General features: G+C 40.9%; 1 protein-coding gene across 7 annotated transcripts in view; it reads right to left on the bottom strand.

Annotated features, from left to right (window-relative positions):
* CDK12 (cyclin dependent kinase 12) overlaps positions 1-17,288 on the bottom strand; it is a 65,688-nt gene that overhangs the window by 13,967 nt on the left and 34,433 nt on the right. For 5 of the 7 annotated variants that reach the window (XR_004951250.1, XR_004951252.1, XR_004951253.1 and 2 more), the window contains exons 14-15: positions 3,049-3,147; positions 2,416-2,555 (exon numbers count right to left, since the gene is read on the bottom strand). Coding sequence is in view for 2 of the 7 variants with exons in the window: in XM_036222129.1 (XP_036078022.1) it covers positions 14,241-14,941 (701 nt within the window). In the remaining 5 variants the exon portion in view is untranslated. Of the gene's footprint in view, positions 1-2,415; positions 2,556-3,048; positions 3,148-12,524; positions 14,942-17,288 lie in introns of those variants that run through there. The other 2 variants (XM_016164674.2, XM_036222129.1) reach the window with 2 other exon arrangements.

Genomic DNA, 17,288 nt, shown 5'->3' with positions numbered 1-17,288 from the left:
AATGCTCCCAAGCTAGGCTGTGCCTACTTCTGCCCACAGGAAAGCATAGGAAAGAACGGAGGGAGGGAGGAAGGAAGGAGCCATAATTTGTGTGGGAGCAGATGGGTCAAATAGGATAAAATATCCAAGGATGGGCATTTGTGTGGGCACCACATTCCCCAGCACCTTATAGGTAAGGCAGTCTAGATAAATCTATTCTGTTTGCCCTTTCTCTAGGCAAAAAGAAACAGCAGTAGTGTGAAGTCACTTCGACCTGGCTGCCTGGCAGGCTGTAAGGTATTTCCCTTGAGCACTGATAACTCTCATTCTCTTCCACACTTACAATGTCCCAAGCATTTTGTCAGATAAGGCACCTGCCCCTCCACTCTCTGCCCCTTATAAAGCCCTCCCTCTGATCCAAAACAATGCAAAGCTCACGGGCACTGAGAGCTGTCAGGAGAGGAGCTAGGAAAGAAGGGGTGACTAAGGGTGGCACTCAGAATCCAGGAAGGAGTGGGGGTGCTTTTCTGACCCAGAGCCCCCGTCTGGCCTCCTTGGCAGCCTCAGACCTCCTCACTTCACTTTAACGCTAATTGGAGATTTTAATCTGCGTTGCTGCTCTGCTCGGGGTGCTGGGGGGAGCGCCAGCTGTGCAGTAATTCCAGCAGCACCGACTGTTTAATCAAGCTGTCCTCCTGGGGAGGGGCCCTTGGGCATGGGGGTAGGAGGGAGGAGGAGCACCTCTGTCATCCCTTAGCCCGTTCAGCCTGGAAGGGCTTCTTAGAGACTAAGGATCAATTGTGTGGTACCTCATCCCCGTAAGGGCCCCATGGCCACTTGAATCCATGGCAGAGCCATTACACAATATAGGGTCAGTATGAAGCTCATGGGTCAAAGCAGCCCCCCTCCCCACTCTGCTTTCTGACACCTTTTTTGACTCAGAGACCTGGGGTGTCCTGGGGTGTCCTCCAGCCCTACTCAGGCTGCAGACATCCAATAAACCTCTTGAGCTCTGCAGGTTTGTGCTGGGGGAGGTGATGGGGGCACAGAGGCTGAACTTCCCCACTCTTTGTTTTCAGTCCTCTCTCCAACACACTCTTACTAACAAAGATACTTCTCTCAAAACAATTCTAAGAGATTTTTCCTCTGAAAACCACAGGTACCCCATCCTCTAGGCTAAAAAAGTGACTGTCTTAGAGGCAGGACAGTGGAGTGGACAGCTGGAGGCTGCTACACTCTGAGTGAGAGAAGTACCTGTGCAAGGTGTTCAGTGCCTAGAGCTAGGGAGCTTCCCAAGTTTAGCTGGGAACATACTGAGATACCAGGATACTAGGGAAGTGTTCAGGGTCTCAAGAATTTTTAAGGAAAAACAAATGGTACTAATTATTCTCTTTGCTTTTTAGGTACCAGCCTCAGGCTCTGTCAGGGTCTTTCTGACCTCTGTCTTGGGGAAAAGGTGCCCCCATTGCCCAAACTCTGTCTGCTAAGGGGCAGGAGTTTTAATTGGTCAGCAGCACCCTCGTGTGGCAAAAACCAAGACTGCAGTTGTCCAAGTGGCCCCTCAGCTTTGCCGAATTAGCCAGCCAGGTTGACAGACAGATGGGCGGGGTTATAAGTGTTGGTGCTCTCAGTGCCATTAAAGTACCCAGTTCACACTTATTGCTCAACCACTTCCAGGGACATTTCCTGCTTTCTATCACCTGCCATATCCCTCCACCCACTCCACCTAAACCCAACTCAAGGTATGTGCCTATCAGAGGAGGGAGCTCCTTACCTAGAGCTGGCACTTATTTCATACTGCTGCTTATGCTGTCTGGATGGTAAGGGTGAAAGAGGCATTGCTGAGAGAGCAGATCTAATGTCAAAAGGGTAAGCTGATGTCATCTCCAATGGCAAGAGGCTCCAGCACCCCTGCCAAATTTTCTATAGGTGCCAGATGACAGACAGCTGCCACCTGAGCTCAAGACAGAGCATCACCTAGTGGTGGGTTCCGGGACAGACTCTACAAAGCCTGAGATCCTTGTCTTTAAGAATGGACACGAGATAAACAAATACCTTTCCCTCAAAAGATTCAGATACTCTCCAAGGATGCCAGGCCACTGGGCAGAATGCACATATGGAGCTTTGGACTTCTAGCACCAAGAGAAGGGCTGCCTGTCATTAGACCTTTCCTTCCAGTGTCAAATACCATCTGTTTACTGGTCACTTCTTCCCACACTCATCAAATGGGGGAAATGGTTCTGAACTACAGAAGAGGCGAAGGAGATTTAACATCAGGAAGGTCTTGCCAAAGATTAGGACTGGAAGTCATCAATGCAGTAAGCTGAGTCTTCAAGGTCTTCCCCACTTATTGAAGATATTTAACAGAGAGGAATATTCCAAGAGAGAAATATGACCCTGCTTGGGGTTGATGGGTAGGGAGAGGAGCACATTTACCTGGCAGCAAGAAGGGTGGGGGTGGGTACTGGAGGCTGGTGACCTGCCTGGTTCTGGGCACTGAAGATGGAGAGAAGCAGTCATGTATATCTCTACTGGTGCCTCACACAGTGTTTGGACAACTGGATCTCCCATCAGACCTGGAAAGGAGGTGGAGAAGCTGATGAGAGATAGTAAGGAGGGACAGCACTACCCTATCTTGACTTAGAATAACGGGAGAGAAAATAGCTTCTTGGGGAAAAAGAAGGCAGGGTTGTGTGTGTATGAGGTGGTGGTTAAGTGGGACAGGTGGTTAAGGAGAACCTGAGAGTAACAGACATCAGCATCCCATCACAGAGGAATAACCATTAGCACAGCTGTCCAAGAGGGAAGAAGAGTAATGAAATGCCTGTTAGTGCCAATAAAGAGGGTAACCCTCTGTAGACAGGAGGGAGAAATTGTTCATCAGAAGGTAGGACACCATAATAGGGTCAAATAAAAAGCTAAGGAAACTCCACTGGAGATCTTTGGGAATAAGAAACTTCCCTGAGACAGTGCATGAGTGTGTAGCGGCGGGGGAGGGGGAGGGGAGGGAGGGGTATTCGTTCCTTACAAAAGTAGACTAATGGCCTCTCAAAGAAATCAGGTCCCTACCTGGCTTGAGTCTGTGAATTTCCCAGGGCTCCAGATACCAGGTGACTGATGGACATCACGACATTTCTCAGAGGCCATCCTTCCTCCTACTGCTGCTACCTGTAAAAGGAAAATGACAGGTTACATTAGACATGAAACAAGGAACTAGACACTAAAGAAGGTCTTTGGTCTTTCACTGAGGAGCATGGCCTTGGTAGGTAACAGTGATTGTGATGGTCACCATTCTTCCAATTCCCTCCAACCTGAATTCATTCAGGAAAGATTTATGAACCTTAAGTATGCTCCCAGAGATAGTTATAACTGTTATAAGAGTCCTATCTCCAAAGAACTAACCCCCAGCCTGATAAAGTAAAAACCATGGTTCCTATACGTAAGAGATAAAGAATTCAACAGAAACGAAAGCTGCAAAACCCAGAATTATAAAGGGTAATGATGGTTCAAGGTCAAAGCAAAGTTAATGCAAGGTGACTACAGTAGGCCATTTTAGATTAGATCTTCAGCTTGTGTTTGAGGTTCTCTTGTCCAAAACAGCTTCTTCAAGAACTTGGAGGAAGGGGGGGAAAATGGTCCTATTAGACAGAAGACATTTGAGCTTTGCTGGACAGCAAATTTAATGGAATCTGAGCAAGTAGGTCTATTATACATTCCCTAGGTAGAGATGAATTTGCATGGGTACCAATTCCACATTCCCCCTATGTTATCAATTAGGGTATGATAGAGAAAATGTAAAGGATATGTACTAGGATCTATTTGTCATCAGCAGACAATGTTCATTACGCAGACCCCCTACCCCTCTGACCTAGACCCATAAATCTATCTCTAAGCAGCCCAGTAGTGCCTTTCTCCCTCTAAGATTCTGCTTCCACTTAGGGATTCTTCAGCATTCCCCTCTCAGCTCATCAGTGGCTCCCAGGTTCAAACGCATAAGCATTGGAAGGGACTTGTAGATACATCTGGGAGAGGTCCAAAAAGGAGAAGGGAGTCTTAGCACCACAGTAAGATGACTTCAGAACCTGCCATACCTATCAGCCCATTGAGCACACTATTTAAGGCTTAGGTCACTGTGGAGCCTTCCTTCAGCCTCATTGAAGGAGAAAACCAACAAACCAAAACTAAAAAAAAATAAAAGGGAGAGGTGAATTCCTCCAACCCCAATTTCCCTCTAATCTCAGAGAATAATCCATTTAGAGTTCTATAATCCCCTCTTTCAGAGACTCCCATTTTCCGGCAGGTGAGATGTATTTTTCTATTCCTTCTGATTTTGCTTTTCATTATAGCTGTATTGTAATTCAAAGAAGCCTGGGTTGAGATTTAGGGATAAATTCCTCACATTGCCTGAGATCTTTTCCCGCTGTCCAACCCCCAGAGATGGTGGCATTTAAAGTGCTCCTTAAACTTTGATGTAACTGAGGGCATCAGGATCTTTGGCTACAGCTGCTCTTTGCTTCCCAATACACAAGAACTCCTGAATTTAAATAAAAATTACACCTGTACAATTTGCAATGTCATTGAAAAGTTAGTCTTTGAGGTAAAAATATATAAAGCTTCTGTTTTCTACTAATGTTTTTTCATATCTACCTTTCAAGATCAATCTGTCCTACCCTCACTCAAAATCTCACAGCTCTACCTTCATTTCCTAAAGTAGCTCAGGGCTCTCAGGAGTTGACCTTAAAGGGCTCTATACTCATGTAGGTTAAGATTCTGGCTCTTGGATTCTAGTCTTGGCTGGCTGCCACTTACTACCTCACTATGAGACTGTGGGTCAGACACTTCCCCTAAACCTGTTTCCTGCTCTGTACACTGAAAGGTTGAATTAGGTGATCTCTTAGGGTCCCTTTCAAGCTCTGGCCATCTATGATTCTTTAAGGGAGGACGCAAGTATATTTCTATTAAGAAGTGAGACATTCCTGCCCTTCACACCTTCTTTCTGGGCCAATGCAGGAAGATGCTCCCTGTAGATGCCTGCCTTTCTCATGCTGGCTTAACCAAGGGACAAACAAGTGAGTCCCAGTAGGAGGCCTTCCTTTAAGTGCCAAACTCCTTTTATTACAAAGATAAGATATTAAGGTGATCTAACTCCAATCCCAAATCTTGATAAAGCAGATAGGAGACAAAGTAAGTAAGTATATTGGGCAGAAAAGAGTATAAGTGTGCCTCCTCCCACCCCCATGCCCCCAACATATACCCTAGACTGTTTAAGAGTCTGAGCACATACCTGGCTTTGCCCTAGAGAGGCCCATATAAGTAGTGGCTGCTTATCTAATACAACTGTGTGTGGATGAAATAAGCAAGCAGAGACATGTGTAAACACATCCAGAGCATCAACATAAATGTCCTATCAATACACATACTCACTCCTATTCTCTTCTACTTTAGGCCTGTATGTGTCTTGTAAGAAGCCATGGTGGGAGGGGATACCACATCCCAGTCTTCCCCCTTCCCAAAGTCAGAAAGGAAGACAGCGAGACAGGAGCTACTTGGCTTCCTATAAATTGTTTTGTCCTTCCTCACAGCTGCAATCAGAAGCTAAGGGCTCCCGCAGGCCTTGTTCTGATCTGCTGCAGGCGATGGAAGGTTTTTGAAACGGAGAGGACTTGGCTGCGGCCCCGTTTCAGCTGCCATTGGGGCTGGCTAATGGGCTCATTCGGGAAGACCCCCGCCTGCCGCACTAAAGAGTCCCCCGCCGACCCCCTCCCCAGTCCCAACCCAATTAATAAATGGGGGCTCCCACTTTATGGCTCTGGGAGCAGGAACCAGAGATACAAATGACCCCCAGGGAGGGACAAAAAAAGGCCTTCCAAGAATCAAGCCAGAGAATTGTGCATCCACAGGCACATGCTGCCACAGGCTAGTCCTATCCCATTCCAAAGCATTAAAGGGGAAGAAACTGGCAAAAAACAAAAACATCCTGTATTTTCTTTCCCAGATGTGGAGTGGAACAGCATTCTTGAAGTCTGTGGGCACATACTAGGAGCAATAAACTCTCTTTTACCTAGTTTTCCAACTACTATTTTCCAGGGGCAGCACCCCCTCCTAGACTCTGCAGTACTAAACATAGACACATCCCATCAAGTAGCTAATAAAGTAAACACTTCCTACTTCTTAAAACTGCTACCTCTTTCCAAACTCTCATCACCATCAACAGTATAAGTATGTCTGGGGTCATCATCTTCATGCTATCTTTCATTCCTCAGCTCACATCCAAACTATCAAGGTTTGCTAATTCCTATGGACCCACTTCCTTTCTTCTCATTCCCTTGTCTTACTCTAGTGCAGGCCGTCAGGGCCTCACATCTGAACCAGAGCAATAATATCCTAGGCAAGCTTTCTGCTTCCTTCATCCAGTACAGCTGCAAAAGTCTTCAACATCATATTCATCTCATCATGTACTGCCGTTACTGCTTACCAAATCAAATTTAAATTCCTCATTCAGCCAACAAGATTGCCGCTCTGACTTCATTTCCTAATATTCCTTTCCCATACAACCCCGACTAGTTCATTCAGAGCCTTCTGCATAAAACACACATAAACCTTTTCCCATACTTTTTCTCTCTCTAATCGCCTTCCTCTCTTTCTTCCTTACCTTCAGAGAATCTTTTCTGGTTAACTCCATTTTTTTTCTGATTATTCCTTTGCTCAGGTTCCCCTATACTAAGTTACTATTTCATTTTATAACCTGACATAAATAGCAATTCCCCACTTCCTACCCAGGTATGAGATTCATCTCTCACTAGACCCTGAAACTTTCTAAAAATAGGACCCTCCTCTAATTCCCCGCCCCCCCTCCCCGAAACTGCCCTACTCAGGACATGATTCAGCTAATGATATTACTGCTCCTCACTGAAGCAGCCCTCATGGTATAAATCTTGGGGTATTAAACAACTACAAGGAATAAAATCTTATTCTCAATGTCAATTTTCAGGCTGCTACCTGCCCCTATCAATATTGAACTTGGCACCAAGTCTTTCAAAAATTACAAATTGTTTTATGATTTCAAAGTATTGCAAAACAAAAAACAAACACTGCCACCAAAGGAATTTATCTCCTTCCTTAACAGTATATAAACACTATTCCCTTTGAAGACCCCTTAAGATGAGAAGCCCCATTTCGTCCTCCATTTTTAAGAGTAATTCTATATTCTCAGGTCATGATCTGATTTTCTAGAATGCAAATCACTCCCAGAGCCAACAGTAATCTTGTTCCCTACCAGTCCTGCCTCTAGCCTACCCCTGTTCATATTTTTGGAAGGTCTCTAGGAATAGAGAAGTTATTCATGAGTCTCTTTCAACTATTTAGCCAGTACTTCCCTAGATTAACCTCACTCTCAAATGCTGACTCTTTACTTCCTCTAGTTTAGCCCCATGTGGTTAGATAAGAAAAAGTGATCTGCCACTTCCCTTTATTTCCTACATATCATTCAGGATAATAAGATGAATTTGCCTTTTAATCTTTCCATCCCTTAGTCTCAGGTGCTTAAGAATCAAGATAATAAAAGCAAAGTGCTTATTAGCACAATACCTGTAACAGTACTTTCCTGACAATGTTAGTTCTTGTTTTCTCCCTTCTTCCCAATACCTTAGGTTTCTCCTTTCTGGACCCATTTTTGCATTGGCTAAAGAGGGCACTGAACTAGACAAACTAATATCTTTTTGTAGCTCTAACTTTCTCGTTAGTTTGCTCTTCTAGGTACTGCCTTCACTTGGATGTAAAATGAACTGGAGAGGAATCATACTAGTTTCTAGGTTGACCAAAAATACATAAAACCACCTGCAGGAGAGTCTTAAAACTCCAAAAATACAAATGACTTATTAATATGATGCATTCATATCATTCTTTCCTTATTCCTGAATTACCCCCTTAAACTATGTAGATAGTAATGCTAAGCAAACTATCTCTATATAAATTATTTGCTTAATATAATCTAGCCACCCTAGTAGAAATGTCTTCATAACATTCCCCAGCCTAAGGATTCTAGCTCCAACCTCCAACCATAAAGGTAACATTACTGTAATAAAGGGGAACTCTTTACTAATAGTGGCACTGTGAAGGAGCCTCTCTGAAATGAATTGGGAACGTTTAAAACATTTTCCCCTAATTTTACTAGCCCAACCATAATTTTTCCTTCCACTCCATATCTCTATCTTTTCTTTATAAGCAATTATACCCCATTTCTTTTTACAGCTCAGCTACTAGACTATTCTAGTTTACCCTTCTTTCCATGTCCTTCTTATATTGCTTCATTTTATATGAGACCTCTGGTTCCCTAAGAAATTGCAAATACTGGTACAAGGCTAAACTCAAACATTCCTGAATTTACAAAAAGGATCAGGCTCCCAAGCTTTCTCATCGAATTCACCCCATTTTCTCCAGGGCCAAAAGCATTCAAAATTACATTAGTCTTGGTGGGGAGGGTTGTCTGTCTATGAGCTGATCCTCACCCAGGGTATCTCTCATTGGGCAGTGTTGTGGTTCTGAGACACAGGAGGAAGAAGGATCTTCTCTTTGAGATAGCCCATCAGATAAGACTCTTTAAAAGATGAGACATCGTTCTCCAAGACTCAGGCTTTGTTCTTCACTTAGCTATGACTGCTACATTGTAGCTTAACATCTCTCCATGCTGCCTCTTTCAAGTGTGGCTTGGCTTGGATAAAATGTCCTTCATTCCTTTGGAACTATCAATCCTAGCTTCAGTTTACAACCATGGTAGAACGAAACATCCAAAAATCCATCTATTTCCACGTCCTAGGGAACCTACATCTGACTTGACTTCGTGGGTATTTTAGTCCAGAGAAGTATGCTGCCGCTGAGGGCTACATATTGAGAAAGCTTCACTTAACAACTACCCATCTAGAGAATATTAAAGACTAACTTCATATTAGCCTCTTTCTCTCAGTTTTGGACAACTAATTTTTTGAGATAGAGATATTAGACAATCCAGTGGCCAAAGCGTTTTGGCACCCTAGTGATTAATCACCAGGGCATCAAGAAAGCCCTCATCTGCTTTCTTGTGGACAGCAGGGCCCTCTTCTCACCAAGATTTACTTCCCACAGACACCATCTGCAACTGGGCTTAGAAATGTCATCAGCAAAAGCAACAGTCTCAGGATATGAGAGAAGAGGATGAAGTGAAGGTTGAGATTCTGTCTTTCCTAGACAGGTAAAAAATCTCTTGTACCCCATACAACATAAATTAAAAGCTCCTTTCACAGCCCTCAGCAATAAAACCAACCAAAAAAAAGCATGGTTATTTTGCTTTCTCCTTCACCTCTCACACCATATATTAAGGATCTGGAATAGACAATTTGTCTTCTGAATCGCCTCTTATTACCCTTCAAAACTGTGAAGCAGCAATAACTCTACTCTGCAGGGTTAGGTGATCCAATACTTCTGTTAAGGCCTGAAGCATGTGAGTTGGGCAGTGAATGGGAAGAGAGAAAAATAGTAAATGGAAAGAAATGAGTGGACAGGAGATGGAGAGACAGCTGCTTATGGTGAGGAGTGCTAGAGTACTACTAGTAATTCCTCCACGCGTCACACTTTCCCCAGTCTGTCAATCCTGGCTTGCTGTAAACTCTCATTTGAGTATTCCCAAGGCTATGAGAAATGACACACCTGGACAGTAATATTAACCAAAGTGTCCAGAAATGCTCACCTTGCCTCTCAGGATAACTAGAAGACTTAGCAGTTCCACCTCTCCCTTGGAATGGTTGAATATTTACTCACTTGAGGAACTCCCCACTTCCATTCCACCTACTCCTTCAGGTGACCAAGTTGTAAACAGAGAAGTTACTCAATACCTAAAAAAGTCAAGCTATGGAGCAATCTTTAATGACAATAAAAATGTCAGTACAGCACCAAGAACTTTAACTGTTAATTTCCTTGAGGCATTAGCCTTACCATACAGTTAAGAATGCCTGTCTGGGAAAAGATAGTGCCTAAGGAATGTTATGTATGAACAGTATGGCTTCTAGTTAGAAATAGGCATGGCTGTGATAGAGAAAAAAGTCCAGGATAGTTAGTTCCTCAGCCCTTAGGTCAAAAATTGAAAAGAGCCACGGCTATGAAGTGGAAACAATATTCTCTAGTAGGCTGAAGTTCACATTCTTAGTCATGAACTTGCAATATAGAAAGAATGAAAATGAATTCCTTTTCTCTGGAGGTTAACCAGGAACACAGGATTCCAGGAATTCGAACAATCTTGAGCTTTCCATTCTCCTTCTGGGTAAACACGTGATAGTCCACAGGCAACGGAACATACTTAAACTTTAGGGATTCAAAAAAAAGCTGGCAACCCTCATCACACATTTGAGTGTTCAACTTCTAATTACCTTGTTCTGGAGCACCCTTTAACCTTGTATGATTGCTCACTCCATTTATAACTTCTTGATACCTATTTCCCCTCTTCCTGTCTCGATGGGTTTTATCTGCTGCTTACTGCAGCACATACTTCAAGAAAAAAAATTAGTTCTCAGGGTCCTAAACCATGAAAGGGGAAACAATTATCTCCTCAGGTGGAGGTAATAGGAATTTTAGCTTTATAAACAACCTTGACTCACTTCTTGGATTGGCAATGCATCAGGAAACCTCAACGGAGCTGGGAACATGAATTCCCATGCTGACCCTACTTATGGTAACATAGGAACTGCTTGGGGGTGGGGGTGGTAGTTCTGGTTTGAGACTATTCTTTGGTCTAAACAACCTCTTACCAACTTCCCTTGAAGACAGTTGAGCTCAAACCCACTTACCTCTCCTTTCAGGAGGAGTCTGGGTACATGAAGCTCAACTTTTTTGATGGCCTGGGACCATCATCATTTGTTTAACTGGTTTCTACTTTAAAAAAAATCACATCTTCTGGTTTTTCCCAACTTTTTATTCTCTAGTTCCTACTCTAGTAGTTTGAAGCACCTCTTCAAACCCTAAGAAAATTTTTGGTAGTTTATGAACCTACAGTAATTATGAGAGAAAGAACCCCAAAGATACAGTGGAGGAAAAAATGCCATTTATACCTAATTAGATCTGTTCAAGTACAGATTAAGAAGTAAATGCAATGGAGCAAAAGTGGTATAGTAACAGGAAATATTTAATTTTCCAATCTCTACTTTCCATCTTTATAAACTGAAAGAAAAAAATTTAATATATTACAAAATATCTGTACATAGACAAGGTACACCCAATGGGGGGCAAAAATGAGAGAGAAAGGAATACAGTGTCAGGAACCTGTTATCAGGAAGAATGAGATGGCAACTGACACTTTTCTGATGTCGCATTCTCTCTCAAAACCTGCTGGTAACCATTTTAGTACTGTAACTATATATGCATATTATACATACACACACACACACACAAAGTGGGTGGGTGATGTCTATGGCGTAAGCTAACAAAAGTCCTACTTACAAATCTGTGCTAACTGTCCTGCTTTTAAACAAATAGATCTGATGTTATTTTCAAATCCTTATCACTCCTTTGGACAGTTGAGGAAAAAGCTAAGGAAACTGGGTCAAACGAATTTTTCAAAACCACAAAAACGATCATGGTCAAACTAGTTTTGCCTCTCACTCATGAACAGAATCAGATTTCTCATCTGTTCAAAAAAATGTATTTAATGGACTTAGTATCTTCCATGGTACAATAATTAAAACAAAACCACTTTTAACTATAATTAATTGAATTGATAATTTTTGAATAGGCAAGGTGAAATTCTGCCAAGCGTTTACTTCCATCACATTTATAGATAAGAGCTAAAAAATTAACAAATACCTTTTCTTCCTCCACACAGATTCCAGGATATTTGAGTTTCTTTCCTCTGCTTTTAGAAATAGTCAAAATTATCAATTTTTTTTCATTTTAAAGATTAGACTCCCAAAATGGGGGTTAGGGGGTGAGATGGAATCATACACACACACACATACATACACACACACATAAACTCACCCCCTTCCCTAGTAGCAGGGATGGGTGAACGAAGACTTAAGTATATTATTTAGAATATCTGGCATAATTAAAAATAGGGGTGGGAAGGGAAAAACATTATTTATGACTGATGATAACCAAAATATAATTAAAATATATACTTTTATTCATATTTGATGGGAGACCAATTTTTTTTTTCCTGAATACTTTTGTAAGTACCCCAGGCTTAAGTTACAGGAGAGTGGGGCCCACTGTCTCAAACTCAAATATTCTAAAATGCAGAGGCCCATGTCTGAGGACTAGGAAGTCAACAGACAAAAGGTTTGATGAATTTTTATGTAATTTACCAATACCATGTAAGTGAGCCTAGAAAATTTAACTGCACACACTAGTGTAAAAAGCCATCAATGCCAAAATGGCTAGAAGGTTCTTTCTAATCAATGTTTGGCCCTGAGGGCAAGGCCAGACCAAAACCCAGAGAATAATAAAGAAATACACACACCGGATATCTACCTATTTCAGTGACAGGGGAAAATAGACTTTATGTAAGTATCTGAAGAGGGTTCTTTCATTCTTTAAAGTTTTTTATTAGTGCATCTTTCTCTTACAAGTAGTTTTCAAATTTTAATATAAGAACTTGGCATTGAAACATGAAACTTGAGTTCTGAAAACTATTCTCCAAGATGCTGAAGCATGTTTGCCTTTTCTTTGTAAAAAAGGGAGCTAACCTACGTTTCACAAATGTCTAAGTCTGTGCAGATAATTTATATGAATGTGTATATTTTTAAAACACATTATATGCTGGTACTCACACAGAAATGTAAACCAGAATGAGAAGCCTCCCAATTTATCCCACCCTGAAAGCACTTTCCTTTCCCATTTCCTGTTTATAATAAGGCAAAATTCTTGCCATGAAATCAAATCTTAACTTAACCCCTTTTACCAAAACCAAAACCAAAATGAATCTCTCTGGAGGAAAATCCCCTAAAGAACTGGCAGGATATACATGCTGAGATGTGTATATGTCAATACTGTTTTTTTTTTTCCCCATGGTCTGCTCTTTTAAAATTATTTTTTAAAAAGATCTTAGGTATTGATATAGCTTCAGAAAAATATCCACCCTAAACTAAGTTACATTTTCATGTATTTTCAGAATTTTCTCTTTGACAATATTACAATGCTCTGTTTCAAAGATTTTTTTTGACATAAAAATATACATGTAAACAGTATGCTAACTGCTCTTACTAGCCCTCTAGGTATGGAGGCATCATCTCTAACACCAGCTCAGCAGCAATGTCCTAGGCTGTCTGCATTTATAAATCAACTTTACCATCAGAACATGGTTTAAAAAAAAAAAAAAAAAAACTTTAGCATTGAAGAGTTACAGAGAACAATATAGGAGTTTGAATTTCCTTTCTTTTATTTCAAAAAAGGTAAAGAATTATCCCAGGTTCTTGGGCATCTCAACAATTTTTTCCAAACAAATGCCTCGAAAAGAGAGGGATAAAAATAAAAAAACTCTATAAAGATGTGAGTAAAAAGGGATAAGATGGGGTAAAGTCTACCTACTTACCCAAGAATGCCTCTTTCTACAACCTGCTTCACGTGCAGGAAGAGGGGGTATATCTTCTGTCAAAGCAGAGCAAACTTTAATATGAGTAATTTATTTGGAAAAAAGGTATGTTAGAGATGCTCAATGGGGGAAAAAGTTATTTTGAAAGCAAAAATGTGAGATGGTGGAGAGGAAGAAAACATTTATTTAAATCAACCAGTCACTCTTTTTCCCTTATAGCAAAAGCCTAAGAGCAGCTCAAATTTCGTGAACACTATTCTCTTAAAAAAAAAAAAAAAAAAAAAAAAAAAAAAATCAAAAGAAACCATAAAAAAAAAACCCCGAAACTTAAAAAACCTAAAGAGAGCCTCTCCTGAGCCATCTCAAAATTGAAACTTCTCTTTTTCTTCTGCTCAATTAGTGCAGGCAATAAACTAATAAAACATTTACTTTTCAATTTAATGACCCTCTCTGTATTCTCTACTTATATCTACTAGGTAGAGTTGAAGTAAATGTTCTGACTATAACCCATCCAGGGGAAACTGGTACCAACTTCATTATTTTATAAGTCGCCTGCTAGTAGCAAGTGAGCAAGGAATACAATGGACAGCTTTGAAGTAGCCAAATGCAGATGATTACCTCGCTCTGGTAAATGAATTCATTAAAGGTTGAGAGGACTGGATAGAAGATGGATAGGGAAGGAATCTTTCAGGACACTGAAGTCTCTGGGTTAGTAAGGAACTCCTCTCCCTCTTCCCCCTCTTGTAGGCCCCCGATAGAGTTTTCCATAAGCAGAAGATTGAGCTGGGGCCCCCCAGTTAAGGCCTGCTCCTGAGCTGCTGGCCCCAGTGGTTCCTGGACCCAGCTCCCCATAGTTTTGCAATTTGGTCTCTGTATGTGCCACAGAGTTGCTGCTTCCCTCAGCCTTCAGGAATGGTTGCCCGACCACTGAGTGTAATGCTAAGGGGACCCTGGCAAAACGGAGGTCTTGGTCCCCTGGAAACTGCACTGAACCTGTACCCTGGTAACTGCTGGACTCCCCAAGGTGGCTCACAGAGCCTGAGAAGGTCCTGTTCTTCACCAGGGTCTGGGCCAAGGATTCTGTCAAGGCTGGACCAGAGTTGCGTTCATCAGTGTCAGTGGCACTGAACCCTGTTTCAGGCCCATCAGTGTTTCCGTAAGTCCTGTTGGGATGGGGTCGGGTGGAGTATTCCATTGGTCTCAAGGCCTGGTGCTCATGTGGCAGGTGGCCAGGAGGCTCTGCTTCAGGCTGGGATAAAAGTTGCAGCAAGGCGGCTGTCACGGCTGGGTTCAACTCCTGGGGGGCGCTGGAAAGATCGCCTTCAACCAGAGGGGGTGGAGGTGGCGGCGGTGGAGGTCCGGGGGGCTCAGGGGGCCTCTTCTCTGGTGGAAGAATGTGAGGAGGACATGCTGTGGAAGGGTTACTTCTTTTAAACACCATCTTAAAAATGACATGTGATTATAAAACACACACACACATACACACATACGCACATATACTGCCCAACATATATCAATACAAGTAACCAAATATATATAAAGAATAAAATCTTGGGATCAGGAAATTGCAATTTATAAATAAAATCAAGTGATTCAAAGCAAAACAGTTGTATTCTGGATCTAACAGCTGGTGTAAAAAGATCATATGTTTAAATAATTGTCCTGATTTTTATCTGAGATTTCCTCCATTTCCTTCCTTAAGGAACCGTTCTAATATGTGGGCTGTTGGCAGCCTCCCTGCCCCTTTTTGCTGTTGGATCAAACATTAATGAAAATAAAGTAGAAAGAAGGAAGATGTGAGGGAACAATATACATGCTGCGGTCACATTTCTAAGACACAATCTTGCTGTACAATAGGAGACCTTGCATGGATTTAGCTAACACATTTTACAGAACGTTTGATCATATAAGGTTAACACCTGAAATAGAACTTAAAGAATGTACAGGAAAGATGAAATAAAATAAAAACCTTTCATTACCATCATGTATAAATATACACTTGCTTCTCCAAACTTCAGTCCCCTCTCCACATAACCACATTCTGAAGAAAGGAATATTAACCACCATACTGTTATTCAGCTTCCTATGTTACAGTAATTGTAAAGGCTAAAGTAACCTATAATAATTTTATATTGTTTTCCAACCTCCTCCATTTTTCCCATGCTATGGGGAAAATTACTATAGTGATGTTATGCAGAATGGGCTGTTGATAAATATTTGTTTATCTTGAAGACAGTGACAATGAGAACTAAGTATTCAGAAATGTATTGAACTGATACTAAATTCTGTCTTTCCAAAGATCTTTCTCTTTTTTGAACCACTCTCCAGACTCTTTTCCCCCCACTGCTAACTAAATTTGCCTAAGAATGATAATCATTGTCTGATAATAAACTCCTGCCAAGACAGGAGAGTAGACATGTAAAAATAGCATTGAGTTTGAGAACAAATACAATGACATACAGTCAGAATAATGTCTTTGGAGAGTTGGGAGTCACCCTGCTGAAGAAAAGGTTTAATGTTTTGGGATATCTTCCAAATGATCAAGTTTTCTGTTCACTATGGAAGCATATTTTTAAATGTCCATATAGTCTTTAATGTCTGAGCTAGTAATATAAAATCATTTTGTAGACAAGCTAAAAATAATTTCTAGTTATAGATATTTTGGTAGTGGATTTACCACAATTATATTTTGCAAAGATAATCAATAAAGTAAGTATGCATTCTCTTAGCATGCATATGAAAACACTCTGAAAACACTGTAAAATTGCAAAGTTGTCCAGTGGAAGGATGAGGGCAGGTCCTATATGTAACATACAAGCAGGGTGACCAAAAGTCCCAATTTTCCTGGGGATTGAGGGGCTTTCCAAATTGCCAACTTTAAGTTTTAAAACCAGGACTGTGCAGGAACAAGGTGGTCACTCTATATTCAGTATTTAATAGTTTAAAAAACTATTAAAGATTAATAACACTTGTTAATAATAAGCAACTTGTTGACAGATTGGCTGGCTGACAAGGTGGTAGGGAAAAATGAATTTAATGACAAAAAATTAGCTATGGAAAGTTTATAATCTGAAAAGGAGACATCCTGAAAAAGGAGAGCTAACTGAACTATAAACATCTATAGATTTGGGAGTATTTTGCTGTCGATCCTACATATCTCACTATACAAAAACATCCCAGTACCAGTTATTTTTAAAAGTATTTTTGGACAAGGCATGAAATGGACCACCAGTTTTTTTTTTTTTTTTTTTTTTTTTAATATTGAGGGCAAGCAACTTTAAAATGCCCAAATGCAGAAGTAGGCAAAGCAAACTTATAGTCTTCCAGGTATACTGCTTTTTACATTTAAACTTTGCCTTTTATGTAAATAGCCTAGTTGTTGTTACAACAGAACTAATTCTTGAGCTCAAATCTTTCACATGCGTGAGAACATGAAAACTATTTCGAAGTAGCAAAAGCAGATGGATTGTAAAAAAACGATTAAAGGTTAATAACACTTTTTAAAGGAATTAACGATCACATTAAAAAACTAATACTAAGATTTAAAGTGTAACAATATTGCCAATCCTTAACAGTCTGTCTTAATGGAGGGAGGTATTAATGAAATGTACAAATAACTTAAAAACTTCATTTGACTCAGTAGATATCAACCGTAATCCTTTCCCAACAAGTATACAGTAGTTAAACAGTAGCCAGTTAGATTTTCACCTTCTCTGGCTTATTTGGTCTGCCCTCTGGTGGAAGTGCTAATGAACAG

Source organism: Rousettus aegyptiacus, unplaced genomic scaffold (genome assembly GCF_014176215.1).
Source record: "Rousettus aegyptiacus isolate mRouAeg1 unplaced genomic scaffold, mRouAeg1.p scaffold_m13_p_6, whole genome shotgun sequence".
NCBI lineage: Eukaryota > Metazoa > Chordata > Mammalia > Chiroptera > Pteropodidae > Rousettus > Rousettus aegyptiacus.
The sequence above is the reverse complement of the archived record's forward strand: the minus strand, read 5'-3'. Positions and strand labels throughout refer to the sequence as shown.